General features: G+C 35.8%; 1 protein-coding gene across 1 annotated transcript; it reads left to right on the top strand.

Annotated features, from left to right (window-relative positions):
• Positions 1–327: 327 nt before the first annotated feature.
• LOC136043810 (uncharacterized) lies at positions 328–951 on the top strand. Its single transcript, XM_065728763.1, has one exon. It carries the CDS (start codon positions 328–330, stop codon positions 949–951), a length of 624 nt encoding a protein of 207 aa, XP_065584835.1.
• Positions 952–21,113: the final 20,162 nt, after the last annotated feature.

Here is a 21,113-nt window from a genome sequence, read left to right as displayed (position 1 = left end):
CTAAAACGAATGGGTGCTAAACGTCAAACACTAGCCATTGTGCTCGATTTTCTGTCTGAAAGGCAGCAAAAAGTGTTTGCTTTACACGAAGAGGACTGTGACTCAGAGTAGAGTAAAATAACTTGTGGTGCCTTGCAATGGATGAAACTGGCAGGAATAACGTTTCTTGCCATCATCAACTACTTGATGGTAGAACATACCGAGAAATACAAATTTGTCGACGATTTGTCTCTCTTACTCCCCTATCTTCTTCATGGCAATGTCCCCACCAAACAATTCTCCGAAATCACTTTCGATCTACTACATTCACGGTGCTCTGATATGGAAATGACTATTAACTCTGTTAAGTCAAAAATACTTAGACTGAACCCGCTAAAGAGAGACTTCATCCCCCCTGAAGTTCCTGTCTCTGTTGTCAGTGAGGTGAAAATACTTGGTGTCATTTTCTCACATGATTGCACCTTTACTACCCATATTAAGAGTGTGACCCGTAAAGCAAACACATCTCTGCAAACCCTTTCGAAAATTCGTCGCTTCGGGTGCAACACCCACAGTCTTCTGCGGGCATACCTGTGCTATGAACGCCCCATGCTTGAATCCGCCTGTCCCGTCTGGGACCCATCAGTATTGAGAACCATCTATCTAATGCAAGACCTCGACTCAGTCCAAAAACGGGCAACCAGGATCATCCTGAGTAACAGAGACATTTCCTACCACAATACCCTAGAAACCCTTGAACTCCAAAGTTTGGAACTCCGTTTGGGCGAGCTTATCCTGAGGTTTGGCAAAATGCTGCTGTCTAACCCTGCTCACCGTGATATTTTACCACAAGAAGCCTTGACAGTCAGCCGTTCGAGACAGAAGCTAAAACTTGTGCCTGAGCGTGCTCGGACAAACCGCTACCAGAACTCTTTTGTCCCTTTTTTTACGTCCATATATAATAGTGCATAATAACATGTTTTGTATTTCAACATCAAATTAGCCATTTGAGCTACGATTGCTGTTTAAATATACCTTTCTCTCTCTCTCTCTCTCTCTCTCTCTCTCTCTCTCTCTCTCTCTCTCTTTCTATTACTTTGCTGCTAGTCACAGTCTTCACACAAACTGTAATTGGCTGTTCTTCTATTCGAGGACACACAACCAAGAGCTACTTTACAAGATTATCTGTTCATCCGGAGAACTGACAGCTACTGGGTGGTATTTTCTCCTGATTTGGTTATCGAAAAGACGTCAATGAGAGGCATGAAAAAGAATGCCAGTCTGACAAGAGGTAGGGGCGTGACTGGATTGCAGCGGACAATTTAGGCATCTACTTTGCCTACTTTGGCTCTCGTTAACGAACGCATGCAGACACTGACTGGTCATGCGGAGTTTACTATTGAAAATCAAACAGAAGCGATTTTTCCGAGGAGAGCAAGCAATCTGGCGGGTTCAGATAGGATTCACAGCTGTCAAACGTGGTTAGAGGTGTCTGCACTTCATCATCTATAAACGCAGACGATGCTAAGTCTATGGGGAAATGATTCTGAAGGACATGGAAGCGAAAGACATGGAAACGATTATGTTTTCAGGAGAAAGAAGAAAGCTGTAACAAGTGGCTGAGAAGTTTGAGAAGGCTGAGGATTTATCCGTGGTGATAGATAGCGAGAGAGAAATGGTTGACTCAGCTCTAATCTTCCAGTAATTAGACACAATGGATAGCATTAGTGGCTATGATTTGAACGAGGTTCTTCGTTTGAGCTCTTAAGTTTTTTACCATCGCTCTTTAGTTCATTCGAGGTGATTAGAACAACCGACATAGCCTCCCTAATAAATACACTGATAAAATCGAAGGTCTCGATGGTCCAGTGACATTGCTAACCTCCCAGAGAGTTTTGGACCGTGGTTGGTTAGTCCACAAAATTTCGTGGACTGCCAGATCCACACACTCTGAATAGACCGGATCTTACATGGATTATGCCACAAGGAACTCTGGCCAGTCAGCAGTAGTTTACGACTCTTAAACTGATGCACCAACAACGAAAAATTGCACAGAGCTGAAGAGAACCAAAGGTTTGCCGTGTTCAAAGATTGAATTCTCTCCTAACATGATGATCGTCAAAAGTAAGGAGGAATTTTTGAGAAGTCCCAAAAAAACATAGCTTCGTCGACCTAATTACTGAGAGGCTGGTGAACTCAAGATGCAAAGTTCTACGTGCTAAGGAGGATGCCGATATATTAGTTGTGCAAACTGCAGTCATTTGCACTGAGACTTTTGTCGGCCACTTTGATTGGGAATGATACCGACCTATTAGTCCTTCCGCTGTACCATGTAAAGCATGATGCATGTGATATCTTTATGCAGACGGACACGCATGAAAGTAACCGACTAGAGTACGACATAAAAAGAACAAAAAAACAACAACTAGAAAATGAAGCAACAGAAAAACTACTCGTTTGTCACGCAATGTATGGCTGCGATACAACATCTAGACTTCACAGCGTTGGGAAACCAGCAGTTGTTTCCTCGTCACTTAAAGATGATATTTTTCAGGGTGCTAATGAGAAGGCCCTGAAGGCTGTCTGGGTGCGAGAACTTACACTTGCGGGTAGCACGTGTAAATGCTTTCGTTCATATAGAGTTGCTTCCGCAGACTTTGGCTGCAGGAAAGCACCACTTTTACAGGTGCTATTTGCAAATAATGTAGTACAAGACACGGAGTAGGATTGGCACCTCTCTTTGTCACGGAATATGTCTTTTCCCATTATGATGGATGCTCCAACAGCACCGAAAAATCTGCTGATGAATGGCGTGGTACCAGTGCACCAGCGGGTGTGAGTCTTTCAGATGCAGCTGCTGTTGGAACAGTTTGCCCTACAGCTTCGCCTGTGGGGAGCATAAAAAAGCGTTATGCGCTAATGGTGCAGGAAGACAAGATAAGGACGTTAACAAAGACGGACGGGAAGAATAATTAGCTTCAGATTGTGATTTAAAATCAAAATATTTTTGTGATTGATTCTAAACTTTCTTCCTTTTAAAACTGATTTATCTGAAGTTTTGATTTCGATTTGAGAAGTGGAATTAGGTAAATAGCCTTAGAGGTGAAAAATTAGATCTCCCTTAGAGGTGAAAACTAGGTAAATAGCAAGAAAAAACCTGCTTGTCGTCTTCAAATTTGGCAATACGGTACCTTATTTGACATGAAATGGAATACTTTAACCCTGGTTTTTGACGTTAGATTTGGATTTGTCATGCTTGATTTGATAGGAAAAGACTTTTAAAATCCAAAATATTTATAAACACAATCATCGTTTTTCTCCCCTCATTTTACCCCTTCAAGGGCAAATTTTGAACACTTGTGCAAGAAGGATTAAGCTAATTAAGTTGATTTTTCTAAATATTTTTAAGTAAAAAAAAAAAAAAAATTACAATTTCCCCGAGGTCAAACCGTATTTTCCTTCCATTAAAGTACCTTGGTAAGAAAAAAAAAATATATATTGTGCTCATATCGGTATTTACTTAGGCAGCTCTATGCCGCTGCCTATGATGCTCATTTTGATGAAAAAAGGAAACCCACATTTAGAATTCACACGAAAATTATCCACCTAACAATTCGCAAGGCAGAAAGACGTTCCCTTCATTTGGGGACTTAGCATCTGACCTCTTCAATTTCTTGATGTTTTTTGCTTAAATTAGCGCTTTTCCGGCTACAAGTGCAATTTATAAGCGGTCTGCCATAATCTAAGTAATTGTTAACTTAATAAATAGATAAACAGAAAATAAATAGAAATAGAAAACAAATATAAAATAAATAGAATATAGATAGAAAATAAATAAAAAGGAATTGAACTAAACATGAGGAATCGGTAACAAATATACTGAAAGGAAGCATGGTCGTATCCAGGATTTTTTTTTGGGGGGGGGCATTTTTCTGGAGAAGGAGGTCTACCAAGAAACTTAAAAAACGCATCAGCAATTTGTTTATATACATTTTTGATAAATTTTTATGACTCGGAGAGAAATTTTTGGGTGGGGGGGTTCGAACCCCCTATCGCCCCTGGATACGACCTTGAAATGAAGTATAACCTCAGTTTGAAAAACGAGCCCTGTTAGGATGTTTTATTTATTGATGTTGAATTCTCTTATTTTCAAGCTGTTTTAGGGCACGTTGCAATAAGAATAATGAAAATTATAGTTTGCCGTAATTTCCCAAAGCAAACAAGTGGGATATATCATCACGACAGAGAGTGTTGCCTGGCCCTAGTTCAATAGCCACAACTTACCCTATTCAAATCCAAGCAGATAAACAGTATAAACTAAAATTGAATAACCTGAGTCGGAGGGGGACTTCAAAACTCTGACCATTGCTGACACCACTATAATATTACTGAGTTTTGATAAATTGATTGTGATATATTGAATTTTGATAAGATACATTTTCAGTAGTTCCGTTGACAACTTGAAAATACTAATATTTATGAAAAACCGAAAAAAAATGTGTTACAAACTATTGCCAATTTGTTGAATTATCAGAAGTGAGGCTGATGGGATGTGGTGGCCCTATTTTGTTTATTCTAATATCTTCTAAGTTTGTTGTTCTGAGTTTTAACCTGGCTGGCTTGACTTGCAATTGAAAAATTGAGGAAACGAAAAGGTAAACAATGTAAATAAATGTTATAAGGTTCGCGTTAGTACTATCATTTAGGATATGAGATTAATTTAAGCCTAGAAAAAATGTAGATGGACATACTTTCTTTCAGCGGTTGGTAAACATAAAGGAAGAGGGGTGTATTTCAGAAAAGACCTTGTGTTTAATTTCATATTTTTTTCGTGATTCCTTACTTTGTCCCGTTTTAGATAGGTTACTAAGAAACATGGGGAGTCTACCGAAAATAAACAAATATTAGGTTTTTAATATTTATTTTGCTCAAGTAACATTTGTTTTTCAGGGGAAAAAATCTGAAGATGAAAACTCCATAATTTGATCATTGGGATGCATGCAAATAAACTAAACGGGTTATTATCCCCTACCGCCTTGCCTCAGTCACGATTTTTATTATTTTTCTTTTAGTATATTTTTAATATGGTATTTTGTTTACTGGGATTTTTTATTATACCCCCCCCCCAAAGAAAAAAATCAGGCCTACACTGAAATAAAGTTCCTGAGTACTTGTAATGGAGATTCAGCAGTTGTAATATTTTTAAATTCGAATTCATTTACTTCCAAGCTGGAAAGGAGTATACGAGTGGGTAGATTTATTTTATTAGGATTTTCTCTTTATTTTTTGCTGACCAAATTAAATGTCACTATATACTTTATTTTGGGAGCTCCACTTACAGACTGGCACGTGGGGTCACTGGTCCTTTGGGTCGACTCCTCGAAAAAATAAATTCTATGATATTAAATACATTGGTACTTACTTATTATCCAGAACGCACTTAAGAAGTTTGCTTTGTTTGATGTGAGTTCTTTCGTGGAATAAACTACGATGCAGGTATATTTTAATTAAATATTTAATATATAGAGGTGGTTAGTTTAGGCATTTAATATAATGCTTTCTGGGCGGCCTGCTTTCCTCAAATCTTTGTTGTAGTTTCCATAATTTTGTTTCTAAAGTATTATATTTTCATCAGATTTTGGTATATTTCATTATGACTAACCTAACTTCACTTTTCGAGTGTGTTCTGGATAAAACGCAAGCACCAATATATTTTTCTCAGTATTGTAACTGCTTTTTTTGTTTTGTTGACAAAAATTTTCCCAAGCTTTAGCCCCCCTCCCCCAAGGAAAACACAAACTTATGTGTGAGTCACTCTTCTTGAGATACACTTTATGGGGAGTCTTAAGCTTTGTCTTCACAATTCCAGACACTCTAACAAATCCTGATTTTTTTTTAACAAAGTTTCTATTCTAAAAAAGGATAGTAAGTTTTGGTGAATTATGTCAGTACAAGCATCTCTAATATTTTAACGAATTTGTGGCAATCATTCTAACCGTAGCAATATTTAAAAAAATTTAAATAAAAGTGGAAACATCGTTTTAAGCATCTGTAAGACACTTAAACTGACAATAATCCTCCGTCTCAAATTACGGACCTCCAAATGGACCTCCAAAAATGAAGACCACACCACATTGCCGTTTCCAGTTCAGATTTCGAAAGGGTGTCTAAAAACGGATTTGATTGCTGAAAGTATAATTACTTTTTACTCTGTTAGCTCCTTTACTGACCCCACGGAAAGGGAATTTTAAATCAACCGAAAATTACAACAGCATTGAGGGTATTACCGAAAAGGTGAGTTGACAAATTTATTGGCTCCTTCATTGAGGATAGAAGACTCAGGTAGCCGGCTTCCTTAGCAGTGGTCATTAAAACGATTAGCCATGGCTCTTAATGATAGCCTAACAATACCCTTGTCAGTAGTAGTTATTAAGAGGTCCCTTTTTTTGCAACTCGAGCAAAAAGCAGTAACCTTTATGCTATAGCTCATGATTGGTAGCTACTAGCGTGTATATTATATGTGTTCCGTTGCGCTGACGGACAGAAAATAATTGACAAGATATTCTCCTAGAAATTCACTATGTCTTATTTCTTATGAGTAGTATACAAAGCTGTATACTAAAATAAAATAAAGAATCAAAAAATAAAAATAAAATAAAATTTAAAATAAAATAATTTAAATAAAAAAATTAAATAGCAAAAAATTAAATAAAAAATTTAAATAAAAATTTAAAACAAAATTAAAAAATAAAACAAAGAATCAAGTACACACAGCTGTACAGTCTTTGATTGGGATTGACAAAAACCCCCAGAGCCCGGGAGTAAGTCTTGTAATTTATACCCCCGGGGAATAACCGAGAGGTCGTATAAACTTCAGAGGTGGCTCTTTTGATTGGAGATTGAAATTTCTAGTTACCTTTTTATGAGTCAAAGGGATCGGAAGCTATCTACCCCCCCTCCACCCCCCCCCCACACACACACAGACACACCCTCTTTTACTCAAAATGCATCATATGATAATTTTGAAATTGCTAGTTTGTTTGAAATAGTCCAAGGATCAGATAACAAAAACCGGGGTTAACATAGCCCCCCAGACTCCGGGGGGAGGGTTGTAAATTATGCCCTGGGGAATATAATGTTTTTATGGCAGAAGTGGTCGTATTAACCTCGGAAGGGACTCTAATAATCAGAAATTGAAAGTTATGATTCCCTTTTTAAGAATCAAAAGCCATCCACTGGCAAGTAGCCCCCCAGGCCAATCCTCAGGCTTCTTTAAGTTAAACTCTCCATCACTTTGAAAAAATTCCGCTCTCAGTTCTTAAATATAAAATTTGGAGCCGATGGAAAACTTTCTTAGTTCGAGCACAAATATAATTTTTAAGTAATAAAAAAAACATTTTTTAGATTTTGAAACCAGAATGAGCACTGTACGTTTCAGTTTAACGTTTCAAAGTCAGGTGCTATAATTCCAAGTTCTGTTCTTCAGTCTGACAAACATTCATAATCAAACATTGAGCTCCAGCGAAATTTTGTCAAATCGTATCTATAGACCAAATCGTATAATAGACCAATTTGTTTCAAGCTAAGTCAAGATTTAGAATGCTACCCGCCCCCTCCCCCCCAAAAAAAAAACTTAATTTCTTTCTGAAGGACTTAAAAATATATCTAGCACGGTTGCCTTGTTCTGTGAAATCAGAATTTAAAGAAAGGTCATGACAGATATGTCATGCGCTGAAAAGTGGTGTCACTTTGAAAAGCTACCTACAAAAATAGCTTTGTTGTCATTTTTGCTCTTCTTAAGAACAACACAATAAAAATAAGAGAGTCGTTCAATACAGTGTCGACACCTTTGCTGTCTCATTTTCATTAATTCTTAATTTGAACCATGCTGAGAGAAAAAGACGTTCCGCTAATAACACTATGGACCACACATAATGAAAATTGGCTTTTCAAAAGAGTTCTAAGAAAACCACAAGTAGCATTCCGTCTGCCTTAGCATCAAGATAATGACAACTTAATGACCGGACTCTTTGAAACGGGTATAGGGTGGTAGAAGCTACCTTTTGCCTTTAGTTATATTGAAATTAGCTTTAAATGTTTTGTGATCGTAAAAATGCATTGTCTTGGACTTGGCGGAAAGTGCCACCAAGCTAGATTCTGTTATTTTGATATTGTGTCACAGCCTGTAATAGGGAAAATCTTTGTCTAAACGATCTGTAAGCAATCAATCATAGTTGTCAAAAATGTAGTAGATCTCTCTTGGCCAATTTCCTAAAGTGTCTTAAGTGAAATTTGAATAAGGAGTGGCTTTTTATTCTCACTATAGCCCGATACCCCTCCCCCTCCTATGTACTTGCCCAATAACATAAATTTCCAACAAAGGTGGTTAAAATACAAAATATCTAAGCGGTTCGTGATTATCAACTGTAAGTAAGGAGCGGCTCGGCCCAATAGTAATCCAAACTTCAAACAACAGAATTTGGATATCAATAAATACAACAAAAGAATTGGCTATTTATGCTTATTCACAATATAAAAGAAATTTGTTAGGTTTAGCTTTACCACTCAATAGCTACGAGCTTGGTAAAATTTGTGTGATTTTTGAAAAAGAGAGAAACATCCCCTTAAAGCAAAGAGATCTTAAAGAAAATAACAGTCGGATTCAACATATTGGAGAACCCTAATGTAGCGGTTTTAAGTTCCTATCTATAAAAATGTAGACTTCTGTATATTTTGCCAGGAGAAAGATCGCGGATGAGTCTTTATTTGCTTTTTGTTGTGTTTTTTTTTTCCAGGATTAATCATATCGACCAATGAACCTAGACGATCTTGAAAAGAATTGTTTGAATGGAAATCAAAAGTTACTGTGCCCTTTTTAAGTGAACAAAAATATTGGGTCCTCTTCTCACACTCCTATTTTCCCTAAGCACATCTGATCCAAATTTTGTGATAGCCATGTGATTCAGCATAGTGGAAAGGTCCAATAACTAGCCTTTGGGAATAACATGACCCCTTCCCTGAGGATAGGGCTAAAAGTTTCCAAATTTCCAAATTGTTCGAGTATAGTATTTGTTATTGGTAAATATATGGAATTATTGTTGGGGAAGTATTTTCTGCGGGGGGGGGGAGGTTTCTCAGCAAGAATTTTCCGTGGGGAGGAAAGTTTCAAAGGAAAATTTTATACGGGTGGAGGAAAGGGGATTTCCTGGTGTGGCTTAGAAATGTTCACAAATTAAATAAAAATAAGTATTTTTCAACTGAAAGCAAGGAGCAACATTAAAACTTAAAAAACGATCAGAAATTTTTCCAAGAAGACCCTCTCCTTAACCCTTGTTCTTTGCGTTAAAGCTGGAGTTATTGCCATATTTCTTTAATAAAGACTCCTCAATCACGAGTGTGACTGAATTTGTACGAGATTTATTTTTAAAGAACTTTAAAACTTTAGTGTGAAGTACAAGGGTTTTGGAAGGAGCAGCTCCCCTCATATAAAGAAAGGTTTCTGTTCATTTTAATTTTTAATGTTGGTTCTTCAGTTGAAAAAAAAACTTTTTTTTATTTCTGTGCGTTTAGTTTTAATTTTGCTTCTTTAGTCGAAAAAAACTTGTGTTTCTTTATTCAATATGTACAAAACTGGAGAGATCCACCAGATATTCTTTCACCAATACTAATATTAGATTATAAGCTGCATATTGTATAAAACACCCTCTGAAAATACATTCAAATACAAACCCTAATTACTTGAGTACAACTGCTTAAATAACGTAGAAACGCTTGCCTTGAAAAGTACTTGTTGCTTCCTCACTTTCGAAATCATATTTAAATGTTCAAATCCCCTAGCAGTAATTTGGGTCCGAATACGTAGGAAATAGTGGTGTTTTTTCCTCTTCTCTAGAAGCAAGGTGAGAATAAAGACAAAAACTGGGACAAAATTCTACCACTTTTTATGACATATTAAAGACAAAGATAAATTAAATCAAAGATAAATTGAGAATTTACTTTCTAGATTTTTAAGTTTGACTTGAACTATCAAAAGAAATTGGCATAAAAAGTTTGCATAATATTTGAAAATGAAAGAAACAAATGAAATTACAGTGATGACTTCGCAGAAAATTACGCCATCAAATTAAGCGGTTCTTTGGTCCGTAGATGCAGATACCGGATCCGTTGGTCCGTAGATCTTGGGCCGGTATCTTCAAAAGCAAGTAATTTTGTGTTTTTCTCGAGAAGGATGGTTACGCATGTTTTATTTTTCATGATTTTTTCTGCTATGAATGGCCAAATTAAACCAGTGGTTATGTAGCATCGAAAGAGGGCTCAATTTAGCACAAACTAAAAGTTCTAGTTCTCTTCATGACTAACAAAAAAAAATCTGCCACAATAAAGTGGTGATTCGTGGATTATCTAGAACAAAACCATAGTTTTCGTCCGAAGAGGTCATGAAGCCTGAAAAACTACTTCTTGACAAATTTTTTCAACTTTCACTGTGACATTCATCCATCAGGTAAATATTGAAGGAAAGGGGGATACGATATTTTACCATTGAGCCCCCTTGTATTGTGAGGAATATGTTTGAATTGATTTATACTATGGATGCTGCGACGCAACAGCTTCCTTTTGATGTGGGAGGATTTTGAGTGTAATATAAAAGATTAGTTGCATATGATTACATGCATAGACAGGGAATTGGTAGGAGATAATTCGCAATGACACAACTTTTCAGAGAATACCCCGTGAAAACATGGAAAGTACGTCCTTAAATACATTTTAACATCTGGGACCTCTCCCTTTTCCATTAAAAAATAGCTGCATGCGAAACCTAACCTCATCGTAGAGAAATGAGACTGAGGAATGATAACCCCATATCTACAGTCCCCTCCTTCGCTATGGGCAAAGATTTGGAAGTTCGGAATTTTCATTAGAACGATGATCACGGAGGCGCGTATTTTTTCCTTCTAGGGGTATATGATAGCCTATCGGTCCTAGATTATTGGGAGACCGTGAAACTGAATAAAAATCTAAACTAAAGTGCCCTTTTGAATGAATATAGATAAAAGCAGTGCGCGGATTTCCCCCGTCTCACATCATATAGCAGCAACTTTGGCCCGAAAAGGGCACAAACTTTATTGGGCAGAATTTTGAAATTGCCAATCGGCCTTGAGCTATAAAACACCTGAATGACCTCTTGGCACAAACTTTATTGGGCAGAATTTTGAAATGGCCAATCGGCCTTGAGCTATAAAACACCTGAATGACCTCTTTTTCTCGAAGCTCTGTAACGCAAGAATTAAAGTTTAATGTAAAAATAAGATATTGAGCTGTCATAATTCCCTCATATTTAGGATAATCCCTGAATGTGATATTGAAACGAATAGAAAATAAAGAATAACAAATAAAAATTTCTAGAATGATAGCAAAGAGTAGCCTTACAATTTAAAACGAAAGGAGATCAGTCTCTCCATGAGGGGCTGCAACCCCCCTTTGATTTCTCCGCTAAAGTTTGGCCTTTTCTCGTATACTTCAAGAGAAAATGTCCTAATACAAGAGCAAAATTATGAAAACCTTAAGTTATTTAAGAATTAAAGTGTTCATTTATTCGAATTTGCTTAAAATAACAGGCTTTTCAGCTCAAGTGTTTGGCAAGCAAACTTGGCAAATGGAACACTAAATTAATAGCTGCATTTACAGCATTCCAGCATTCCTTGACTCTTTCTCTTAGCTTTAATTTTTAAAAAAGGAAAAAACTTTAGCGTAAAGAGTGGAGCGTTGAGGAAGAAAAGCCCCTTTCACATACGGAGTAATTTCTGTTCGTTTTAAGTTTTAATGTCGCTCCTTACTTTCATTTAAAAAAACTTGTTTTTTTATTTAATTTCTGGACGTTTTTTAATTCATGCATGTTTTGATCTTGGCTCTCCGCACATAAATAATTAAAACGAAATTTGCCTATTAATTTTCTTTTTGGCTAAATGGCTTTCTCATAGTTTTAATCGGAAGATTTTGAGAAAAAAGGAGAGAGGGAGGAAGCCTAGCTGCCCTCTAATTTTTTGATTACTTAAAAAGGCAACTAGAACTTTTAATTGTCTTGCGAACATTTTCATTAGTAAAAAATATACATAATTTACGAATTAACTTACGTAACGAACTTCTATATTCGTATATTTTTACTGTGTATATGAGGGAGTTCACCCCTCGTCGATACCTCGCTCTTTACACTAAAGCTTAAATTCTGTCCCAATTCCTTAAGAATGACCCTTGAATCACAAAGGCCGTAGAATAAATAATTGAAATTACTAAAAATACTTTCGCGTAAAGAGCGAGGCATTACGAGGAGGTAAACCCCTCATATGCGCAATATTTTCATCTCGTTTTAAGTTTTAATGCTGCTCCTCACTTTCAGTAGAAAAAATTTCTCATATTTATTTTTTCCTTGTTTTTTTAAATAATACAAAAAAATCCTGCGCCCTCTTCATTGAAAGTCTCTTCCCCTATGAGAAGTTTTTCCATGAAAAGATCCACCCGCGTACCCCCCCCCACCTAAACTCTCCGTCCCAAACCAAAAAAAATCCCCCTGAAAACGTCCGTACACTTCCCAGTAACCATTACTATATGTAAACACAGATCAAAGTTTGTAACTTGCAACCCCTCCCAGGGAGACTGCAGGGTAGTAAGTCGTCCCCAAATACATAGTTATTAGGTTTTTTGACTATGGTGAATAAAATGGTTATCTCAGAATTTTGATCCGGTGACTTTTGGGAAAAATGAGCGTGGGAGGGGGCCTAGGTGCCCTCCAATTTTTTTGCTCATTTAAAAAGTGCACTAGAACTTTTGATTTTCTTTAGAATGAGCCCTCCCGCGACATTCTAGGACGACTGGGTCGATACGATCACGCCTGGGGAAAAAAACAAATAAACACGCATCCGTGATTTGTCTTCTGGCAAAAAATACGAAATTCCACATTTTTGTAAATAAGAGCTTGAAACTTCTACAATAAGGTTCTCTGATACGCTGAATCTGATGGTGTGATTTTGTAAGATTGTATGATATTTAGGAGTTGTTTTCCCCTATTTTCTAAAATGAGGCAAATTTTCTCAGGCTCGTAACTTTTGATAGGTCAGACTAATCTTGATGAAAGTTATATACTTGAAATCAGCATTAAAATGTGATTTTTTTTATGTAGCTATTGGTATCAAAATTCCATTTTTTAGAGTTTTGGTTACTATTGAGCCGGGTCGCTCCTTGCTACAAGAAACCATTACTTGCTCATCACGAAAGCACTAGTCAAACTTTAGAGTAAAGACAGTTTTAATGCAAATCTTTACATTCATTGTAAAAATCTTGTTTTGATTTAATAGCTAATTTGTTTACTTTATTTAGTTTTTTTTTTATCAAGTTGAATTCTAGTGCGTGTCTATTGAAGCGTAGTTTCGAATGGAAAACCTAAGCTGGGAACGAGACTCCCGTTTTCCTGCATAGTCATTCACTTTCAGTAAAGCTTTGACTTAAATGTAACAGACAGGGGCCTGGCACTTCACAAAAGTTGTATACTAGCATGTCTCTGCAGGTCTTCCACTCAGAACAATATGAATTGTGAAATATTTATTAATTGTGTAACATCTAATAGATTTTAAACTAGATGTAATAAAAAAATCAAAGAATTTAAATGTTGATAAAATAAGATACATTTTTCAAAAAAAAAAAAAAAAAACACCCAACAAGTCAAAAGCCAATTGAGGCTTCCTAGTCTGTAAAGGGGTTTAATGCAAACATTTTTAAGAGCACCAATTCAAAACAGTAAATTCATAAGAGAGAGAGAGAGAGAGGGGTGGGTGGGTAATATTCCAGTATTTTCTGAGATTTTTTTCTGATCACCCAGCTAAAACTAGAATGGCTAAAACCCCAAAAAATGAAATGAAACCAAAAAAAATAACAATTATACGAAAAATTAGGTAAAACCTAAAAAAATAATAAAGAAATATCATACTGAAACGGATCTTTTTCTAATTCGCCCGAAGGTACCAAACGGAAGGCATTCCCAAGCCGAATTTGAAACTTATTCCATAAAACATGACACGCAACTAAAGGATTAAAACCAGCTCTTATGGTTGGAGTGAACGAAATTTGAATGTTGTGAGAGCTACGAAGCTGATAACTTAATTGATCAAACAGTTCGTGGTAACGAACTGTAATAGGGAGCGACCCGGCTCAATAGTAACCGAAACTCTAAAAAATGGAATTTTGATATCAATTGTATTTTATTGCTGATTTTAAATCTATAGGTTTCATCAAGTTTATTTTACCCATCAAAAGTTAAAAGCCTGATAAATTTGCCTTATTTTCGAAAATAGGGGGAAACACCCCCTAAAGGTTATAGAATCTTAACGAAAATCACACCATTAGATTCAGTATATCAGAGAACCCTGCTATACAAGTTTCAAGCTACTATCTATAAAAATGTGGAATTCTGCATTTTCTGCCAGAAGACAGATCACGGATGCGTGTTTATTATTTTTTTTTTGCACGGGTGATCATATCGACCCATTGGTCCTAGAATGTCGCACGAGAGCTCACTCTAACGGAGATTAAGAGTTACAGTGCCCTTTTTAAGTGACCAAAATTGGAGGGCACCTAGGGCCCCTCCCACGCAATTTTTTCCACAAAGTGACTGGATCAAAATTTTGAGATAACCATTCTGTTCAGCTTAGTTGAAAACCTAATAAATTTGTGTTTGGGGACGACTTCATCCCCCACAGTCCCGGGGGAGGGGCTACAAGCTACAAACTTTGACCATTGTTTACAGACAGTAATGGTTATTATGAAGTGTACCGACGTTGTCAGGGGGACTTTTTTCACGTTGTGGTGGGGGTGGGTCGGGGTGAGGTGGTTACGCAGGAGTATTTTTCTATGGAGGAATTTTTCATGGAAGGGGCGCAGGATTTTCTAACATTATTTAAAAAAAAAACATTGAGAAAATAAATATTTTTGTCAACTGGAAGTAATGAGCAGAATTAAAAGTTAAAAGGAACTTAAAATATTACGTATTTAAGGGGGTTCGTCTCCTCCACAATACCTTGCTTTTTACGCTAAAAGATTTTTAGTAGTTTCAAATATTTATTCTACGGCCGCTGTGATAAAATTGAGACAAATGAGACAAAAAAATTGAGACTTAAAGAATTGGGACAAAGTTCAATCTTGTGTAAAGAGCGAGGTATTGACGGGGGGGCGATCCCCTCATATACGTAATAAAAATTCACAAATTTAGAAGTTCATTGCGTAAGTTAATTCGTAAGTTACGTATATTTATTAATAACAAAAACGTTCGTAAAAAAATTAAAAATTCTAGCTGCCTTTTTAAGTAACAAAAAGACAAAAAATTGGATTGCAACAAGGGCTTCTCCCCCAAAATTGTCCGATCAAAACTATGAGAAAGCCATTTAGCCAAAAAAAAAAAAAAAAATATGGAAATTTTGTTTTAATTATTCATGTGCGGTGAGCCAACATCAAAACATGTGTTAATTTAAAAACGTTCAGAAATTAAATAAATTTTTTTTTTTAACTGCAAGTAAGGAGCAACATTAAAACTAAAAACGAACAGAAATTTTTTGTATATGAAAGGGGTTGTCCCCTGCTCAACACCTCGCTCTTTACGCTAAAGTTTTTCATTGTTTAAAAAGTAGAGCTGTGACAAAGAGTCAAACTTTAGCGTAAAGAGCGAGGCGTTGAGGAGGGGACAACCCCTTTCATATACGAAAGTTTCTGTTCATTTTAAGTTTTAATGCCGCTCCTTACTTGCAGTTAAAAAAAACTTGTTTTTTTATTTAATCATATAAAAAGGACGAAGTAAATTTAAGGTATTGAGGAGATCACCGTGGAGCTGAAAAAAAAACAAAAAAAAAACAAAGGATGTGCAGGAAAGAATATATAGTTTTTCAATATCAAGAAACTGTTAAGTTACTGACAGGGTTGCCACCGCTAGTGATTCATCACTAGAATCCAGGTTTTTTTTTGTTTTTTTTACCAATTGGGATCTCTGGTTGCTGAACGATTTCCTTCCTGTACAAAATAAGTGGGTTGAATTTAAGTGTTAAAAAGTGGTTTAAGATATAAACTACCACAAATTAACTAGAACGGTTTTAGCAGCCTATATGATATGATATTTACTTTATTAATAAACACAGCTACAACTCTTTACATTTTGCATCTATTGCGCTGATGGAAAAACATACGTTTTTGTTGGCGTGCAGTAGTAAAATTTAACCATTTTGTAAACACACCAAAAAATAGCACAATAAATAACTATCAAAAAAAAAGAGAAAAAACATACAACAACAAAAAAGAACAATCTCCTTCACATTATCCTTTCCAAAAGGAATATTAGAATTAATGAAAAAAATACAAATATTTTTAAAAAAACTTTGTGTCATTCTTCTTAGTAACTTAACAATGCAATGCAATTAACAGTTGTCATTAATTTGATCCTGACTTCATTTAATAAGAGGATCGTTTTGTGCAATAACTAAAACACGTGTCCCGGAATTGAATATCTCAATGTCGTTTTCTGTTATCTGTTCTCTAATATGTCTGATTGATGGATTTTTCGGATAAACAGATCCCACGGTCTATGCTTTTGTTGTCCCTTGCATAACTTTTTTTTTTAGTTTTGCCTCTTGTGGGTTAAAAATGAAAATTTTTATTAGCAAAAAAGTTTTGTTTTTGTTTCTTTTGCTTGGTTATAAAAATTCTTTATCCTTCACTACTAAAAAGAAAATTGAACTTATACAAATTAGATGTTATCATACGGCAAATAAAAATAAAAATAAAACAGTTGCTTCTCTTATTATTTTTCATGAGACTGAAAACAAGTTAATTCTACAATTAGGCTATGTGGAAAAGAAATTTACAAGTTAGGCACCTTGAATCTTTTTTGGAAAAGAACCTTTCTTTTCTTCATTTTTGTGGTATTTGACGTAATCGTTTTAGCGAGTACCTAAACACATCTATGAGAAGGGAAGCTAAATACGAAATTATTCTAAAGGGCGTTATACCTAAGAGCAGAAGGGCATAAATTCGAAAAAAAACTTGGGCGTACCATATGAAAGTATAATGAATCATTGACTGGGCTGTGAAAATAAAAAGATACTGGAGAGGTTGAGCCCGAAGGCCTCCTGTGTGTGTGCTACCAAAAGTTTCAGCTTCATATTCGAAATTTGACCGCTGCATTTCATAACTGTGAAGAAAAAAAAAACACAGATTAAATGATCATGTTTCTTTCGACAACTAATCAAATTCTATATGTATTTTTTTCTTTTTTGGCTAAAAGATTTAGATAAATTTAATTAAAACTTTTAACCAGCCCAAAATAACAATTACAAACTTGGTAGTAGGGACACTTGTACAGGCCCTAAACTATGCTGCTAAAAACTAAACTGCACCCTGGTAAGGGGGATTCTCAGAGACCACTATTAACAAGATTAAAATTTAGTAAAAAAAAAGTAAATAAATTTTTTTGTGTGGAAAACATTTTACGCTTTTGAGTTTACCTCCGAAAACGCAAAAAAAAAACGGTAGAAAAAGCTTAATTCTCTCCTACATAGTCACAGAGAAGAACACAAATTAGAAAACTATGCTAGAGTTGACAATGATTCTGAAATGAAGATACTTACCTTATTAAAGGTTCTTTTAATGATTTCAGGAAAATGTTCAGCTTCAATTTGGTATCGGATTAACGCAAGTAAAAGCCTCTATGATTGCTTTTTACCGAAAATAAGTTTTTTTTTTCTTTGTTATCTTACATAATGTCGTAGGGAGACTGCGAGCAAGTGATTTTTCAAGCCTCTTGCCTCTCTTAGAACTGAATTTGGTTCAAAATTCTAATGTTTAAATTTTTATCATAGCCACTGGTAGGAATCCCCCGCCCCCAAATACAAGTTTATGTATACAACCGATCTTGCTCAGTTTTATTAAACATGTGCCAGATATTCCAAATCTTACAACGTAATACAATGTCAAAAACTTATCAGCATACATATACAATACATATACATATACACAATATTTAGTTACCAAAAACTTGTCAGTATACATATACACTACATATACATATACACAATATTTAATTAACAAAAACTTGTCAGCTTACATATACAATACATATACATATGCACATACACAATATTTAATTACCCAAAACTTGTCAGTATGCATAAGCAATACATATGCATATACACAATATTTAATTACTAAAAACTTGTCAGTATACATATACAATACATATACATATACACAATATTTAATTAACAAAAACTTGTCAGCTTACATATACAATACATATACATATGCACATACACAATATTTAGTTACCCAAAACTTGTCAGTATGCATAAGCAATACATATACATATACACAATATTTAATTACCAAAAACTTGTCAGTATACACATCTCAAAAGAACTTGGAATAGCAGAGTATCAGTCTGGCATGACTCCCGATAAGAATCTTTTTCACTGATATCGATCTTAAAGTAGCTGTGCTGGAAGCATAGTGTCCTTGGTTTTTATAAGTAAAGGTTAAGAATGGCCTATTGTTTCAGACACTGTTTTCGGTTGCCAGCTATTGATGCATAAATCACCTACTAATAATAGAGTCCATTAGTGTTACTTCAGCGAATCATGCCCATATTCAAAACAATACAGTGGCATAAGCACTGTTTGGGGGGTCTTTGCCTCATCTTTCCCAGATTCTAAAAAAAAAATTCTGAAAAGAATGCATGCTTTTAGAATATTTCATTGGTTAGGTTAATGAAAATTTTCTGAAATGACTCAACCCCCCCCCCCCTCAAAAATATTATCTTTCTCCAGAAAAGGATTGTGTCCCACTTCCCTTATTAAGCCGACGTGCTGCAGGACTCTAGAAAAAGGTCCTTAGAGACCCCGGATTAGCCCCATGACAGCTCTAAAATCGATGTGTTATGAGCTGTTGGTAAATAACTATTATAGGTTTTTTTTTAGAACTTTTCTAACTGTTGAAAATATATAAAACTATTCACATAAATTCGAAAAATCATAAAAAGTTAGCAGAGTGTTCTTTCAATAGCGACTACATAAGGAAAGGGGATCACCCAATGGTTCCAATAGGATCTCACAGGGGACCATATAAAAATGCCATAGTATCTATTTTATCCGACAGCTTTTAAAACGTTTAAATATGCATTTACTGATGGCGGGACGTAGCATACCTTAGAGTTACGGTATTGGCATCAAATAATGTCCAGTTTCCAGTCGGAAAAGAGATGCCCCTCGTCGGTTCATTTATTTGAAAATGAGACATAGTAAGCGTGTGACACAATTATGCAGTGGCAAGTAATCATGAACCAAGATTTCTCTTGGTTACAGAACCAAGGGTTCGAGAGCCCTTGGTTGTGTCCCATTCCCGTCTATATTTATATTGGTCTCGGAATTGATCTCTGACACTCATGATAAATAATACTCACACACACACAAGTACGCTTTTAAACTTACACTTACTCTCACTAAACTAATTCTGATACTCAAATACTTCTTTGACGAGTTATTTACAGTAGTTTAGTTATTCAATCATCTCTAGGCCTACGATGGTTCCACTTCATCGCTCATCAGAAAGAAATCAAAATACAATGGCCATACACCTCAACTCTTTCAACCCAAAAACAAGAAGCAAAAAAGGGCAGACTTATGCGAATGGAGGCCGGTGCTAGTGTCAAACAACATCAGGGCCCATCTACCGTTTGGCAACCTTTTTTACTGAAAATTGTGGCCTTGTCTTTCCATGCACTTAAAATGCAAGTGAGGGTTAAAAAAAGGCAGAATTCTGATCCCAGTAGACCTACCAGCCGAATTCAACTAGCCTCCTTAACAGGGGTGTAATTTAGTATTGGACAGGGGGGAAAACTGCCCCCAAACCCTAATTTGCCGCCTCAAGTTAAAGTTAGCATATTCAAAACCTTTTCAAAACTTTTTAAGATTGGCCTATATAATTCAACCATCCATAGAAACCGATGTGTTTCCTTTGGTGTACTTTTGCCTTCGTGGTTTTATATGGCTCATTTTTCTTTTTGACTGTCATTTTCCCTTGACTTTGGAAGATCGGTTCCAACTTTGCCCCCCCCCTAGAATTTTGTCGAAACTATGCCACTGCTGCATAACCTGCCAAGTTTTTCCAAAGCTAACCTGGATCTTAAACGCTAATTAATTGTTACTTGCAAAGAAATTTTAGCTTTAATCCCATTGTATTGTACGTTAATCATATTCAAAATTCAAATTTTGAAATTTTCAACTTTGTAAATAAAGTCACCAGACGCAGCAATCTAGAGGGCATTAACAGTATTATGTAGTCCCTGCCTTTCCATCTTAAATAGCTGAAGATCCACCTCTTTTAAGTATCCAAGTCTCTTTGACCAAAAGCTCAACAATATCACTTTAACTTAAATGCTGCAATATACCTTAAATTAGAGGAATTAATGCTCAGAGCTAAGCTTTAATGAATGTCAAAACCAAAATCTAACCTTTTTAAAGTTGAGGGAACTTGCTTTGCTCCTAAAAACATCAAAGAAGTCATTTGCCCTTATTGATGCTTAGCACTTGGGGTGGTACACTCGTAAGCTTCGTGTACAACATATGCATAGAAACAGTAAAAGAGGTGGAAAGTTATTATACTAGATGTATAAAGTTTAGTATCCTTGGCAGATAAGGGTGCTGATACAGTAACTGAATTTACTGGTTTGCCAATGATGATAGAGCTAGGATATGCAGTTCGTTTCTAGATAAACAAATTAATTGGTAGGAAAATCCATAAAGCTATAAATTATTCCTAAGTACAGGACCGTATTCAGATAAGGAAGGGGACTGTGAGTGGTTTTCTGGTTAATAACCAATATATCAAACTAATAATAAAAACTGAAAAAAGCGACGCCAATAGGTCGGTGGGGGGCACGTGGGCAACCCTTCCCCTAGGTTTCTAAGAATTCTCCTTTTTCGTTTTTTTTTTGGGGGGGGGGGCATTTCATTGATAAACACTTTAAAAACAAAGCGAAATTGCCTCCCCTTCCTTAGACTTTGAAATATACTGCCCCCTCCTCTAATTCTAGTGAATTGACGCTGCTGTCA

Source organism: Artemia franciscana, chromosome 1, assembly GCF_032884065.1.
Source record: "Artemia franciscana chromosome 1, ASM3288406v1, whole genome shotgun sequence".
In the NCBI taxonomy this organism is placed as follows: Eukaryota; Metazoa; Arthropoda; class Branchiopoda; order Anostraca; family Artemiidae; genus Artemia; species Artemia franciscana.
Note: the sequence above shows the minus strand (reverse complement) of the source record. Positions and strands in the feature narration are given on the sequence as shown.

What these genes read in the sequence shown, in the direction of transcription:
- LOC136043810 (XM_065728763.1), top strand. Translation starts at nt 328, where the DNA reads ATGACTATTAACTCTGTTAAGTCAAAAATACTTAGACTGAACCCGCTA.